This window comes from Vombatus ursinus, unplaced genomic scaffold, assembly GCF_900497805.2.
Source record: "Vombatus ursinus unplaced genomic scaffold, bare-nosed wombat genome assembly UNPS02010193.1, whole genome shotgun sequence".
In the NCBI taxonomy this organism is placed as follows: Eukaryota; Metazoa; Chordata; class Mammalia; order Diprotodontia; family Vombatidae; genus Vombatus; species Vombatus ursinus.
Window position 1 is genome coordinate 2,751,080 of NW_020949971.1, and position 15,275 is coordinate 2,766,354.

General features: G+C 50.4%; 1 protein-coding gene across 1 annotated transcript in view; it reads right to left on the bottom strand.

Moving 5' to 3' along the window:
• Positions 1–10,348: 10,348 nt before the first annotated feature.
• MFHAS1 (malignant fibrous histiocytoma amplified sequence 1) overlaps positions 10,349–15,275 on the bottom strand; it is a 49,583-nt gene continuing 44,656 nt past the window's right edge. The window contains exons 2-3 of the mRNA XM_027853606.1: positions 11,675–11,801; positions 10,349–10,695 (exon numbers count right to left, since the gene is read on the bottom strand). Of these exons, the coding sequence (XP_027709407.1) occupies positions 10,662–10,695; positions 11,675–11,801 (161 nt within the window). The 3' untranslated portion in view covers positions 10,349–10,661. The remainder of the gene's footprint in view (positions 10,696–11,674; positions 11,802–15,275) is intronic.

Consider the following 15,275-nt stretch of genomic DNA (forward strand, 5'->3'; position numbering starts at 1 on the left):
CCTTGTTCTGTGTATATGGTGTATATAGTATACACCTTGTTCTGTGTATGTAGTATATATAGTATACACCTCGTTCTGTGTATGTAGTATATATAGTATATACCTCGTTCTGTGTATGTAGTATGTATAGCATACACCTCACTCTAGGTATGTAGTATATAGTAGTGTACACCTTGTCCTACGTATATAGCATATGTAGTATGTATCTCGTTCTGCCCCACCAGATTCAAGATCCATAAGGACGAGGGTGTTGCTTGTCGGTCTTCCTGTCCTCCAAGGTGCCTAGTGCACACAGTGCCTTGCACATGGTAGGGTCCTTATGCAGGGAGGACAGTGATTTTGGTTGCTGCAGGTCAAGTAGAGGAAAAGTGGCCAATCTCACTAACTCCATCCTTTCTTATGCTGCTCCTGCGTTGATTTGCATGGCAGCCGGGGGAATTATGGTGGTTGAAAAAAATATCATCCCTCCAGGTTCTTTGCAGTTTTTCTCAGTAGAGTCTCTGGGATACTTGAAGGGAATCCAGGCTAGCCACTTAGGAATATGATTTGAGTTAAGGGCATTTTGAGCCGTAACTTGGAGAAGAGTCTGGAACGGGGGAGACCATGCTGCAAAACCCGAGGACTCCTTTAGCTAACAGGTTTGCATCTCCAAAAAGGCTGTGATCAGGCCTGGGGCTATAAGCTAAAAGAACCCGAAAGGCCCCTCCCGAGCAAGGAAGAAGCTAGCGCCGGCCGAATACCAGCAGATGGCAGCAGAGAGCAGCAGCACCTCCGCGGAGACTGCGCCCAGCTGATCAGTGGAGATGGCCAACAGAGAAGAGCAAGGTGTCACCACTGGACGATGGAGGCTTTTCATGGGGAGGGAGTGCGAGTTGTCCTGTTTGGAGCCTCTGGCTGTATGAACCTCTCCATGCATGTTTCCTGTATGTGTCTTCTCTCTGACTGACGCTGTGGTAGCCCTGGGGAGCCTGCATCCCTGTGGGTGCAAGGGGGGATCTGTCACTTATTTTCCTAGGCTGTTTAAATTAAGTGGGTTTTTCTTCTTTTTTGTTTTGTTTTGAACTAACGTGCCTTCCGGTTGGCCGAATAAAAGTAAACATATCGGTGGACATCTTGAGCTGGCTGTCCTGTCGACATCTTCAACTCAACATGTCCAGAACAAAAACTCCTTCTCTTTCCCCCAAGCCCTCCCCACCTCCTACCTTCCCTATCACCGTCAAGGGCATCACCACCCCCCCAGTCCCTCAGCTTACAACCTGGGAGTCGTCCTGTCCTCCTCACCATCTCTCACTCCCCATATACAAGATGGTGCCAAGACCTGGTGATTTCATCTTTGCAGCATCCCTTCTCTCCTCTGACACTGCCACCCCTGGTGCAGACCCTCATCACCTCACATCTGGACTGTTGTAATAGCGGCTGGGGGTGGGGTCTGCCTGGCTCAAGTCTCTCCTCACTCCAGTCCACCTCCATCCAGCCACCAAAGGGATTTTCCTAAAGTTCAGGTTGGACCACACCACCCCCTTACTCAATACACTCGGTGGCTCCCTATTGCCCCCAGGACTAAATACCAAATCCTTTTTGGCATCCAAAGCCCTTCATCACCGGCCCCCTCGTACCTCCCCGCTCTTCTTACACCTCACTCCCCAATACTCTTCAATTCAGTGACACCCGCTTCCTGGCTAGCCCTCTGTCTCTTGCTCCCCGCATGTTCTTTGACTGCCCTCCATGCCTACAATGTTCTCCCTCCTTCACTGGGACTACTGACCTCCCCGGCTTCCTTTAAGTCCCAAATAAATCCCACCTCCCACAGGAAGCCTTTCCCACCCATCTGAATTCTAGTGCCTTTCCTTGACTAATTATTTCCTATTTGTCCTGTCCTCAGCTAGTTTGTACTTTCATTTGCTTATTGTCTTTTCCGAGCCCCCCCCCACATTCAATTGTAAGCTCCTTGAGGGCAGGGACTGTCTTTTGCCTCTTTTTGTATCCCAGGTGCTTGGCACAGTGCCTGGGACATAGCAGGTGCTTAATAAATGTTGATTGATTGGTTGGGGGCTTGTGAGCTCTGGTTTGTGGTGGTTGCTGGCCCACCCAGAACCTTGAGCCTAGGGTCGTTTGGGGGAATGATGGAAAGAACCCCAAATTGGTACCAAATTCCTGAGTTCTAGCCCCAGCTTTGCCCCTGACTCTTTTGCTGGGCGACTGTGGTTCGGCTTTTTTCTCTTTGGACTTTAGTTCCTTAATTTTTGAAAGGCAGAGGTTTGGCTGAATGATTTCTGAGCCTTGTCCGTTTGTGAAATGGCCTTCAATTCCACCCACCTGTCAGAGATCAGTGGAACAGGCCTCCCTCCCTTCTCTCCTCTGCCCCCAATCCCCCAGAGTGTTTCTGGGTCCCTTTAAGCATCTCATCAGGGCCTGATGCCAGAGCATGGCCTGTGTCCGGAGCACCCTGTTCTGGAGGGCACAGTCTGCTCTCGTCCTGCTGAGGATGACGTCAGCCCTCCGATAAAAGGCCTGATATCCTACGTGCCTTGGAAGAGTGGCACCCAGATTAGGAGAGCTGATTTTGGAAGCTCAGCCCGTGATGTGGAATGCAGCCAAGTGACGGAGGTCTGGGCGGCCTGGCCAGTTGATGCCTTCGGGTCTGGACGCCCACATGGACGAGCCAGAGTGGGTGTGGTTCAGCCAGGGAAGAGGGGATATTTCCAGATGGTCTCAGTGCAGTGGGATGCGGGGGGGGAGTTCTCACAAGCCCAGGCAGCCCTACTTATACACAGAAGAGTGATTTCCCAAAGGGGGCTGCCAGAGGTCCTGGATGGGGGATGACCTGAGAAGGTCTGATAGACTTAGGGGAGGGGGTACCAAGGGTTGGGCCATGTCCTGGAGCTGGCTTATGCCTTTCGTAATGGCCCAGTGCCACATAGGCCCCCTCCTCTGCAATGGGGGTGGATCTGTGCTCTGGGTCCCTCCTGGGGGTTTGGAATCCAGAGTCTGTGCCTTCCTCTCCCTGCCCCAGGGTGGATGTGGGGGTGGGATGGGAATGGGTGTGAAGAGTTACCATTGTCATCACATGGGGGGGGAGGGTAGGTGGACATAAGGAAAAATGTGCTCCTGAAGTGGGACAATCCATTATTAAGTACCTACTACATGCCAGCCACTGTGTGAGCCACCCTGAAAATGCAAAGAGGAAACGGTTCCTGCCCTTAGGAAGTTATACTTTATTGGAGAGGCAGCAGTGGACAAGATGTACACGTATCAGAACCTACACAATACAGGCAGAATAACACAAAGTAATTTCTCTAGGGCGAAGGGGTTGGGAGGTACCAGCCCTTGGGAGAGATCAGACAAGGCTTCATGGAGCAGGAGGTCCTTGGGCTAAGCCTGAAGGAAACTAAAGCCTCTAGAGGCAGAAGTGAGTAGGGTTGACATGCCAGGCAGGAGGCACAGTCTATGCAAAGGCACACAGGTGGAAGAAGCAATATTGTCTGTGAGGAACAGAGAGATGGACATTTGGGTGAGCTGTCAATATGTGAAGGGGAGTAATGTATAAGAAGCCTGGAAAGGGCTTTAAAGACCAAACACAGGAAACTGTGTGATTCTAATGCTAATGGGGAGGATCCTGAGGAGAGGGAAGGAGAGGGGAGGCCGGGGAAGGGAAGAAAGAGGAAGAGGAGAGGAGAGCCCTAGTGTGCACTGTTCTGCTTGGACCACAGCTAGAGAGCTGCATTTAGTTTGGGGTGTTACAGTTTAGTTAGGACATTGATTACCAACAGGCATCCCAAAGGGACAGTTAGGATGCTGAAAAGGGCCATGAGTTCAAGCCAAATGAAGAAATGTAGAAGGAGCTGGGGATGTCTAGCCTGGAGAACCGAAGACTCTGGGGGAACAGGAGAGTCGCTTCCAGATGCCTCCTCCTAGCCATGTGCTCATGCTCCAAAAGGGCTGGTTCCCCAAGGAGTCACTTTGTAGGAAGATGAGAAGAAAGAGAACGGAAGAGCATGCGTTTAGAGCTGGAAGGGCCTTAGAAGTCTTCAGGTTCACTGCTAGGTCTGTATCCCAAAGACATCCCCGCCCCCCAAAAAGGAAAAGGACCCACATGTACAAAAATATAGCATCTCTTTCTGTGGTGGCAAAGAATCGGAAATTGAGGGGATGCCCATCCATTGCGGAATGGCTGAACAAGTTGTGGTATATGAATGTAATGGAATAAGAAATGTGTGGTATATGAGTGTAATGGAGTACTATTGTGCTATAAGAAATGATGAACAGGCTGACTTCAGAAAAACCTGCAAAGACTTACATGAATTGATGCAAAGTGAAATGAGCAGAACCGGGAGAAGGTGGTACACAGTGACAGCAACATTGTAACAATGATCACCTGTGAATGACCTGGCTTTTCTCAGCAATGCAATGATACAAGACAATCCCAAAGGACTCGTGATGAAGCGTGCTCTCTGCCTCCAGAGACAGGACTGATACTGACTGAATACGGACTGAACCAGGCTACTTTTCACTTCCTTCATTCTTTTTCTTTTATTCGAGTCTTCCTGTACAAAATGATTAATATGGAAATGTTTTACATAATTGCACATGTATAACCTATATCTGATTGCTTACTGTCTCAGGGAGGGGGGAAGGATAGAATTTAGAACCCAAATTTTTAAATAAAAATGTTAAAAAATTAAAAAAAAAAGAAGTCTTCAGGTTCAATCTCCTGATTTCTGGAAACTGAGTCTCAGAGACAGGAAATGACTTCCCCCAACTCACACAGAAGGTCAATGACAGAGTCAGGTTGGACCCTGGGGCTGCTGACTGCAGAAGAGTCAGAGGAGGCTGGCGGGTAAACGTGAATGGGGGCCGAGGGACGGCTCTTGGAGGGGAACATTGGCAGTGGGGGTGACGGAGACCTTTCCCCTTAACTTTGCCAGGCTGGAAGAAAGAGCTCCCTCCTTATAATGAGGGCATTGGTCTAGAAGGCCTCTGGGATCCCTTTCAATTCCAAATCTAGGATTCCTCTTGAAACAGGAGAAAAGTGAGTCTCAGAGAGGGGAAGCAGCAAGGACTCCATTGGAGCAGCTGGGGAGGGGCCGAGCTAGGACTTGGACCCAGGTGCCCTAGCTGCCCCAGCTGCCCCCACACTGCTCCAGCTGCTCCTCGCCTGAGTACTGGCTGGAGTCTGCCCAGGGACCGAGGCTTGGTGTGCGTGCTTACTTTCCCGGCCAGGCCCGGCCTGGCTCCAGTCTGAACCAATTAGCCCAAATGCATCTCACTTTATACACTCCCCAAGTGCCTGCATTTTGGAAAAGCTACAAATGAAGCTCCATTGTGAGTTTGGAGTTGTGTTTCCTTGGAAAAAATTCTGGCCCAAGAAAATGAAAGTCATACTTGGGAAGGTTGCCAGTGAGCCCCAAGGGCCTTCATGAAGTTAAAACGTTAATTTTCCTAGAGAAAAAAAAGTGAGCGAACAATGATTTTTTTCTAGAACTGTCAAAACAAGGGCTGCAGCCTCCTCCAGGCTCGCCTGCCAAGCCTGCCAAAGGGAAATGGACATGCTCCAACAGTTTCCAGTAAAATAACTGCGTCCCCCCACCCCCAGCGCACCCCCAGCCCACCCCCAGCCCCAGTTTTGGCCCAGGGGAAGGAGCCAGGCCTGGCTGGGGAGGGAGGTCCCGGATGCTGGGCCTGGCTCTATTTCTTTGGGGCTGTGTGACCTTGGGCAGGTCACAGAGTCCCCAGACCTCAGTGTTCTCAACTGTCAAAACTGCAGCCTCTTTTAGGCTGTGAGTGGCCCCCATGGAGGCCCTTGGGACAGACAGGAGTTCTCCTGGGGACATGATGGGGGCAGGGCATGGCTGAGGTCAGCAGACCCTTCACCCCCACCCCATGATCAGGGCCCAGGGGCCATCCTTGTCCAGCCAAGCTGTGCGGTCTGGAGGTGCCAGGAGGTGCCCTGGCCAAGAGGCAGAAGACGTTCTGAGTTCTCTCTTGGGGCAGGACCCTGGAACTGGAAATGGCCACTACAACTCATCTTCATGCTTTATTTTTGCCACAAGCCCAGCACCAGCTCTCTCACATGGGTCTGTCCAGGCCAATCAGTTCACACAGTCCCTATTCTAGACACCGGAGAGAACAAAGACAATCGTTGGAGGCCCTGTCCTGCACAGCGATGGGACCCAGACACAGTAAGTCTAATCAATGGGAATGAGTGGAGGGGGCAAAGGGGAGAACCAGACAAGGACTAAGCTAGGGAAAACTAAGGACTAGGGGCTTATGAGCAGGTAGCACCTGAGCTGAGCCTGGAGGAAAGATGTGGAGTCTAAGCGGTGGAGAGAAGGGGGAGCAAATGTCAGGTCTGTACAGAGGCATGGGGATGGCCCGTCCAACTCAGGCCCTCGCCTGAGAGACTCAAGAATCAGCTGCCGTGTTTGAGGAAGTCTGAAGAGACATCTGGAAAGAACCGCATTTAACTCTTATCTGATGGAGAGGAGAAGACAGGCTGAAGAGGATTTTTATGAAGCTTGGACTGCCATCCTGAGAGACCTGAACAGTGGGACTCTGGTTCCAGTATCTATGGAGAAGTCAGCTGTGGTAGTGCACAGATAGAGGCGAGGCTGGCCGTAAGCCTTCCCACCACTAATGCACTGCTGAAATATTTAAATATAGCTTTGTGTTGTTTGTCATGCTGTTAATAAATTATATTTCCAGTAACAACGTTTGTCTGAACTTATGAGATCAGGGTTTGATGTCAAGAGACATGAGTAAAAACTTATGGGGAAAAGGTTTCTCCTGTGTATTTATGAAATGGGACGGGGCCTCAGAGTCAATTGATTAATTAATGAGATAAATTGTGCATTTCTATTCATTTATGAATCATAACACATCCCTCAATTGACTTAGAACCCAGGCTGAGAATTAACCAGACACTGATCCAGGAGCAGGTAAAGGGGAGATGATAATTCCACCACACTTGGGGAGTGACGTCCCCGAAGCTCTTACGTTTAAATGTCATTTTCATAGGCTAACGGAGCTGGAAGTAACCTCACAGACAGATCATCTATCTTGTGCAGCTCCCACATTTTACCGTGAGGAAACTGACGGCCAAGGGGAGAGACCTGTCAAATACCACCGAGGGAGCAGCGGCAGAGCAAGGGTCTGGACCCAGTGGTCGTGACTCCAAACCCAGCATTCTGTTAACTACGTGCTGTACTGGCTTAAAAATTAAGAAAAAAACCCCCACCAAATATTCTCTCTTATTTAGTGTGCCCAGAAAGAGTGAATGACCCAGAGGGGGAGTGGAGAGATATATGGACACGTAAGGTGATGAAAAACCAGAAGATATCAATAAAAACTCCTTTTTTAAGAAGGTCGGAATGGCACCTGAGGAAAGACCAAACTGCCAACACACAAGGATATCCATTTCCTGTTCCTTTTATTTAAATTTTCCAGAGCAAGAATTTTTTTTTTTTAAATTCTGCCCAGTTAGGATGATTTGACAGTCAACTGCAAGTACATTTCACAAAGCGTGGCATGAGAAAACCCATGGGAGAGTCCACAAACCCAGCCTGTCCTTCCTCATCCTTTGGAGAGCTCGCCACACAAGCGTTGGCTGGAACGGCGTCGAGGAGTCTTTTTACAGAGCGCGTCCACGTATTTGGACACGGAGCTGTCCCAGCAGCAGCCTGGAAGCTGCCAGTCACTTGAAGGCAGACATAACTGCCCCAGGGCAGCCTCTGAGGGTCTGCAGAGGGGGCTACTAGGCGGGAGAGCCCCTCTTGTGCTTTGCGGAGCTTAATCACTCCATATTCCTGAAATGCTGATACAGTCTTTCCCCAGCATGGAAAGAGGATGTGGAATTCCCTGCATAGATGGCAAATGTTCCTGCATGGCAGAAAGCGTTTTCAGGACATCCGGTCTTAACTCCCAGCCCTCCTCTCCTCAGACAAAGCAGGCTGTCCGGCAGATTGGGTCGGGGTCCCCGTCTACCTCCGTCCCCTTGGGGATCCTTGTTCCATTGTGGGTTCCTTGAGAGCCTAAGTCACAGCGCACACAGCACACATTCAAAACTACCACAAGAACACACAAGAATGTGGGCATCCGGGGTGAACCACACCCCAGCAGGGCGTCCAGCAGCTTCTCCCATGGTACGCCCTCAGCTGTCTTCTGAAAACACCATCGCAGAAGACTAGATGCACTCTATCTACAACAGACTGCACTGTTTCATGCCAAGATAAAAAGGAGAGAGACCTATATGCATAGATATGGATGCACACACTAGAGCCTTCTGAAAGCCTGACAGCTTTCACAAGTGGTCTGCAGAACAATTTACACGCCCCCATCCCACTTACACCGTACACACATACACAGAGACAACGGGGACGAAAAGATTCACTCAAAGGCTCCCGGAACCTCAGACTGGAGCCGTGCAGCACATTCAAGTATTCAAGAGTGTGAGAGAGAGAAACAGATACAGCTGGGTTCTCGTGGCCGTGCACGTTTGGCAAGCCCGCCTGCTTCACCTGGCCCCTGGCAGGGCAACGTGGGCTCCCAGGGCATAGAGGCTGGCCTCCTAGCGGAGGGTTTGCTCTTTCTTCCTCCCAGCTATGCCTTTCACAGAGAGACTGAACTTTTAAATGTCCCTGGTATTCGTGAGTCAATACTTTTTAGGACAAACAGGAGATGACCACCAGCTGGCCCCTGTCCTGGCCTCCTCCTCCTCCTCTCATGCCCTTTCCTTCCCAATGGGGAGACTTCCAGCGAGGCCCATTCCCCACATCATACCACTGAGGCAGCGAGGCGTGATCCTTACCCCTTAGAGCCTCATGGAACTTATGCTCTCTGTCCCTGGGTGGGTCCTGGGGAGCAGCGGCCGCATAGAAATGCCAGAGGGAAGGCGCTGTTAGATCTTTGTAGGAAGCCGCCCTAGCAGAGTCTTATTATCGTAACCACAGGGAATGCTGCTCCCCATCCAGGAAAGCCTAAACACGGCCCTCTGCAGGTTCTCCTGACCTTCTGGTGCTGGGAGTCGGGAAGGTGTCCTGCTTGTTTTCAGATGGCCCCGGGGTGCACGTATGCCAGTGGTTGGTGGCTGCAGAAGATGCGAGAAGTCTTACAACAGGATAGCCTTGGATGGTTAAGATGTCTCCCTCTTTGACGACCCTGTATCGTCACTGGGCCTTCTGGCAGCAGTAAGAGTTCTGAACCGGGCTCTTTGGGTAGTGATGGGGCAGGTCGTTGCTGGGCTAGGTCCACCGAGGGGCCATTCTCCCTTTGGGCTGGCGGCTGTGTCAGGAGGGAGTTAACAGCTGGGGGTGCGGTGACGGGTCCAACAGGCACACCTGCTGTGCCTTTGCTAGGCTTGACCTGAGGTGGGGAAGCAGGCCTCTCACCTGCCCTGTCCTGCAGAAAGACTTTCAGCACTCGGAGGCCTGCGTCCTCTAGCTGTGGAAACTTTTGGACCCAAGACTTCATCCAGGAGAAGGACTTCTGTTTTCATCAGGTGGTAACCTCGATTCATGGCCTGCCCTGACGCCTCCATGGTGAGCTCCAAGGGATGGATGCTGGGCTCTCAAAGGTCATGCTATGGAATGCAGCTCTGGAAGGGCCTATACCAAGCTGGAGAGGCTGCCAGGTCCAGGCTGGGGGCAGCGCCCACGGAGGATGGAGCTGGAGGGTAAAGACTGTTCCGTCGCAGGTAGAGGGGTGGATCTCTGGCTACCAAGGGCACCTGGGATGGCTGGCTTACGCACGTCCTGCACAATGACAGCAGGATGGGGGACGGATGTCCCACCAGGGCCCAAGGAGCCCTCCTCTCCAATTCCACGGTGATAGAGTAGCAGCAAAGAATGAACAGAATGAACATCGACTCCCCACACAAACCCCCCTGGCTGCACGCGTGCGCATGCGCGTGTTTGCAGGCGAGGGATGAGAGACCAGAAAGTCAGGAGAAAGAAAGACCCCAACCCATGACAGCAAACAAGAACCCAGCCCCAACTTGGCACGGTCCTCATGCAGAATATTGCACCCAGTGTGGACTAATGCTAGAAGCTTTCAACGGTATAAATTTAAATGTATTTTCATATTATAAAAATAAAGATAAACATATACATATTTTACACTGGTCGTTGCTCCGCAGCAGCGGTGCGCTTCCTGCAAGGGTCTCTCTTTCCCATGGAACAGAATAGACTTCAGAGTCTCTGGTCCAGCCGTCTGGAGGGCAGCTATGGCTTATGTGTGCACAGAAAACAAAATCCCTGAGTGGCCATGACCTTCCTTCCTTCCTTCCTTCCTTCCTTCCTTCCTTCCTTCCTTCCTTCCTTCCTTCCTTCCTTCCGTCCTTCCTTCCTTCCTTCCTTCCATCCTTCCTTCCTTCTTCGGCTTTCCCCCTTTCCTCTTCAAGTAGCTCTTCCTTGGCGGATCACAGTTCTGAGGTTCGGATTGTAAAACGTTTGCTTCATAGTCTTTCCCCTTCTTCCTTCCTCCCTCCCTCCCCAATCCCCTTTCTCCCCACTCCATTTCCAAAGGCTCCAGGCTGTCCGCTCCATTCTCTGAAAATGCCTTCCACATCTGTCCATGCTAGGACACGCCAGCCTAGATGCCAGCCTGGGCGGCCCAGGCGGGTGCAGGGCTGTCTTCCTCTTCGGGAAACCCCCCAGCTTCACCCGCCATCACTGGTTTCTGTGCTTTTCGCCAACATTCTTCCTGTGAACAGCGGGGAGGGAGAAAGAAAAGATGCTGTGAGGGGGGGCAGGTGTTGGTGAGACCATTTCTGACTCAAGGAGAAGGCAGGTGGTGACGTGGATGATGTCTGCTGGGCACAGAATGGGAAGCTCAGGGCAAACCCCCCCCCAAGACTCAGTTTGCTAACCTGGAAAATGGGGAGAATGACACTAGCTAATATTTACAGAGCTCTCTGAGGCTGGCAAAGCACTTTACCTCTACTGACTCATTTGATCCTCACAACAACCCTGTGAGCTAGGTACTATTAACACCCCCAGTTTTACAGATGAGGAAATTGAGGCAGATGCAGGTTAACTGACTAGTCCAGAGACACGAGGCTAGTGTCGGAAAGGGGATTAGAACTCAGGGTCTCCCTTTTTTACTGCAAGTCCGGCCCTCTGGCCAGTACATAAGAATGCTTGAGTCTGTGCAGTGGAGAGAGCGTTGGACTTGGAGTCAGGAAGGCCTGAATATGAAATCCACCTCAGACACTTACTGCCCTCTCCGAGCCTCTGTTTCCTCATCTGTAAAATGGGGAGATACCCGATAGTACCATCTTCCCAGGGTGGTTGTAAGGATCAGGTGAGATCTTCTTTGTAAAAGTGCTTAGCACAGTGCCTGGCACACAGCAGGTGCTTAATAAATGCTCATTCCCTCCCTTCCGTCCTCCTTAGACCTGCATTGCTGAGCCCAGTGATGATGGAGTAGATATCTGGAGGGAGACACCAGGCATTGACTTATGCCTGGCATGGAACCTGGCTGTGGGAAGATCTCAATGTTCCAGAAATTCAGTGGAATTTTGGGGAAAAATAATGTTTTTGAAATGGTAATAATAATAATAATGATAAATGACGCTGATGGTTGCTAGCATTATACAGCATTTCAAGGTTTACAAAGTGAGACCTCCAGGGGCAGCTGATGCTGAGGGAAGGGGTGGGGGCTAGGTTCAAGGGGGGCTCACTTGGAACAAGGGCTGATCACGGTGGGTGTCGGGGGGTAGACCAAGGCCACGTTCACTCGCTCGCTGCCGTTTTTGGGGCAGATGATCTCGGCAACCCCCTCTGGCCTGGGCTGACTCAGCAACTCCCCTGTAGGAGAGAAGAGAGAAAAGGTTTTGGTGAGACTCTGGGAGAAAGGCTAAAGGGATGGGGGGTGTAGGGAGGGCCCACCCTGGTGAGAACCCAAGCCAACAGCCGGGCACGGTGCCAAGCCAGCCATGGCACCCATCCCATGGATGCCCTCCAAGTACTCCTTGGCATGGCTACAGTAGGTGAGGCCTCCTCTTCCTCCTCATTTTCCTCCTCCTCTTTTCCCTCTTCTTCTTTTCTTCTCCTCTTCTTCCTCCTCTCCCTCCTCCTCCTCTTCCTCTTTCTCCATCTCTCCATGTAGCAAAAGGACCAGCTTCCCTGCCCAAGCCAGCCTCAGCCACTATGACCACTGACCAAGACACTGACAAGTGATACGGGCAATCCAGTAAGGCCCGGTCTAGTCAGCTCAGAGTCAGGGAGGATGAGACCACAGAACCAGGGACCAAGAGCCTGGAAAAAGAGGTTTATCAGGTCACCAGAGACCCTACTATGGGGAAGCCTCACATGAACCAGCCAACAAAGGACCAGACTAGGCATCATCTGACTCAGTCATAGGGACTTTGGAAGTCATGCTTGAAGAAACAAAAGGCCAGAGAGGTAAGGAGACAGGCACAAAGCCACACAGCTAGTATGTGGCAGGAGACAATTGGGGCCTAGGCTCTCTGACGCTAGACCAATGCCCTTCCCACTGCACCACACTGCCAATTCTTATTTTTTGAAAGGAAACCGAGAAAACCCATCCACAAATGTCTGTCTCTAGTCCCTCCTATGGTTCAGATGACAGTTAAGGAGGGTCTAAACAAGAGGCAATGGGGGTTGGAGAGGAGAGGGATACAGATATGAGAAGTGTTATAGGGAAATGACCAGACGTGCCAATGGATGGATAGTGAGGCGAGAGACCCAAGTGGTAAGCTCAGCTGCCTGCAAGGATGATGGCGCCCTTTGCAGAAAGAGGGAAGTTCAGAAGAGAGGAGGTCTTAAAGAGAATCAGCTCAGTTCCGCACATGCTGGGTTTGTGATGCCTAGGGCACATCCATTTGGAAATGTCCATTGGGTAACTGGTAAGGCAGGAGAGAGCCCAGGGCTGGATACATAGATCTGGGTGTCTTCTACAGAGATGTGATAACTGAACCCATAGGAGCAAATGAGGTCACAAAGTGAGAGAGAGAGAGAGAAGGCCCTGGGCAGAGCCAGGGGGAACAGCCATGGTTGGGGGATGATGAGTCGGCAAAGAAAGCTAAGAAGAAGTGGTCAGATGAGTGGCAGGAGAACCATGCCCAGAGGATGGAGGTCCAGGAGACAGTCACCAACAGATGCCGAAGCAGCAGAGGGGACTGAAGGGATGAGAGAAGACCATCAGATTCATTGGCTACTTTGGTGCAGTTCCAGTTGAATAACGTGGTCAGAAACCAGATTGGAGTGTCTAGAAGAGGGTGAGAGGGCGGAAAGTGGAGGCAATAAACATTCCTTGGATGGCATGAGAGACTCAAAGGTTTGCTGAAATTTAAGTAAACTGTAGTTTTGTAACTAGTTATAACTAGGCAATATGGCAGAGTAGATAGAGAGCTAACTTTGGAGCCAGGAAGAGCTGGGTTCAAGTCCTGCCTCTGACACGTTTTGGCTGTGTGACCTTGGCCAAGTCACTCATCTCTCAGTGCCCCAGGCACTTAAGACTCTTAAGTTGCAGAGGGGTCAAATGACATTGGTAGAGGGAGCTTCCTCATCTGGGGTTCCCTATGCCAGTGGAATTTACAGCTCTACCCTCTTATCTCTCATCTAGCTACAACATTCCCTGGATCCACTCTAGTCTAATAACCTCGTCCACAAAGGAGACGAGAGCGGTCTGGCATGGCCTATTCTTGAACAAGCCTGCTGGCTCTCTAGGATCACAGCCTCCTTTTCTAGGTGCTTGCCCACCAGCCCTTTAACAGACCTCCCAGACCTTTGCCAGGAATCAAAGATTGCTGGCCCAGTGTTCGCAGAAATCAGGCCATCCTTCCCCTTCTCCAGTCCTGTGACAATTCTCCTGTTTCCCACAGTCACTCAGAGATCCCTGATAGGGGCTCGACAATCACAGCTGATGGTTCTCCGAGCACCCTCATCTAGCCTCGATGACGGGAGCTCACCAATGGAGGCCAGGGGCTCTTTCAATCTCGCTACTTATCCTGGGTTTCACCTCCCCATTAGCCGTTTTTGTTCTGTCCTTTCAAGCGCAAAGACCATTCTCCTGGGCAGAGAAAACAGAGGAATCGCTGGACAGCTCTTGGTCTTCCACTATCACCATCCCATTCACCCCATCAGCAATCCTATCTCTGCTTTGACTCTCCTCTGTTCCCCAGTATCACTTACAGCCCCCCCCCCCCCCACACACCTTGTCCTAAGCTTCCCCAGCAGCCTCTGCTCTTTCTGAGCATTAGCCCAGCTGTGCCATTCCTGCAGGACGGTGCTGGATTCTGGCATCAACCCTCTTCAGCCACCTGCCCTGGCTTCCATGTTCTGTATGTCCCTATTCTAAATCTGACTTGGCTGGTGACCTCTCTAGTCATCCACACTGATCTCTTTGGGCAACTCCCTCTTATTCTTCTGAATTTAGCTAGCATTGATAAGCACTTTAAGGTTTGGAAAACACTTTACATATATATATGTATATATAATATATATATGTATATACAAACATACATATATACATATATACACACTCATGTTCCAAGGGTCCCTACTGATGCTTTCCCCAACCTTGGAAGTCTTCTGCACCTAGCCCTACAGGGCATGTCAGTGTTTGCCTGTTTTCCTCTCCTATCTCAGAAGTTCTTTTTTTAATTTAATTTTTTAAAAATAATATTTCATTTTTTCTCCAATTACAGGCAAAGACAACTTTTCACATTCATATTTAAAAATCTCTCAGATGTTCTAAGACAACATATATTCTGATAGAATGTAAGCTTCTTGAGGACAGGGATATTTTAATGCATGTGTGTGTGTGTGTATGTGTATGTGTGTGTGTGTATGTGTATGTGTGTATGTGTGTGTGTTTGTGTGTATGTGTATGTGTATGTGTGTGTATGTGTATGTGTGTGTATGTGTATGTGTGTATGTGTGTGTTTGTGTGTATGTGTGTGTGGATGTGGATGTGTGTGTGTGTGGATGTGTGTATATGTGTGTGTGTGTGTATTTGTGTGTATGTGTATGTGTGTGTGTGTGTGTGTGTGTGTGTGTGTATGCCCGCCCATCATCTAGCACCCTGCCTGCTGCATGAGCAGGACTGAAAGAATGCTTGTGTATTGACTGATAGACGGGCCACTTCCCTTCAAGGTCTCCATCCTTTCCACCCCATTAACCAATTTTTGTTGGTGGCGGTGAGAATCAGACCCAGAGTGGAATACTCATTGCTTCCTTCACCTTTGGAAGGGCAGAATTAGTGTTAAGGCAGATTAAGAAATTATCAGCAGTTATGCTTTCAGGGAGGGGCAGAGG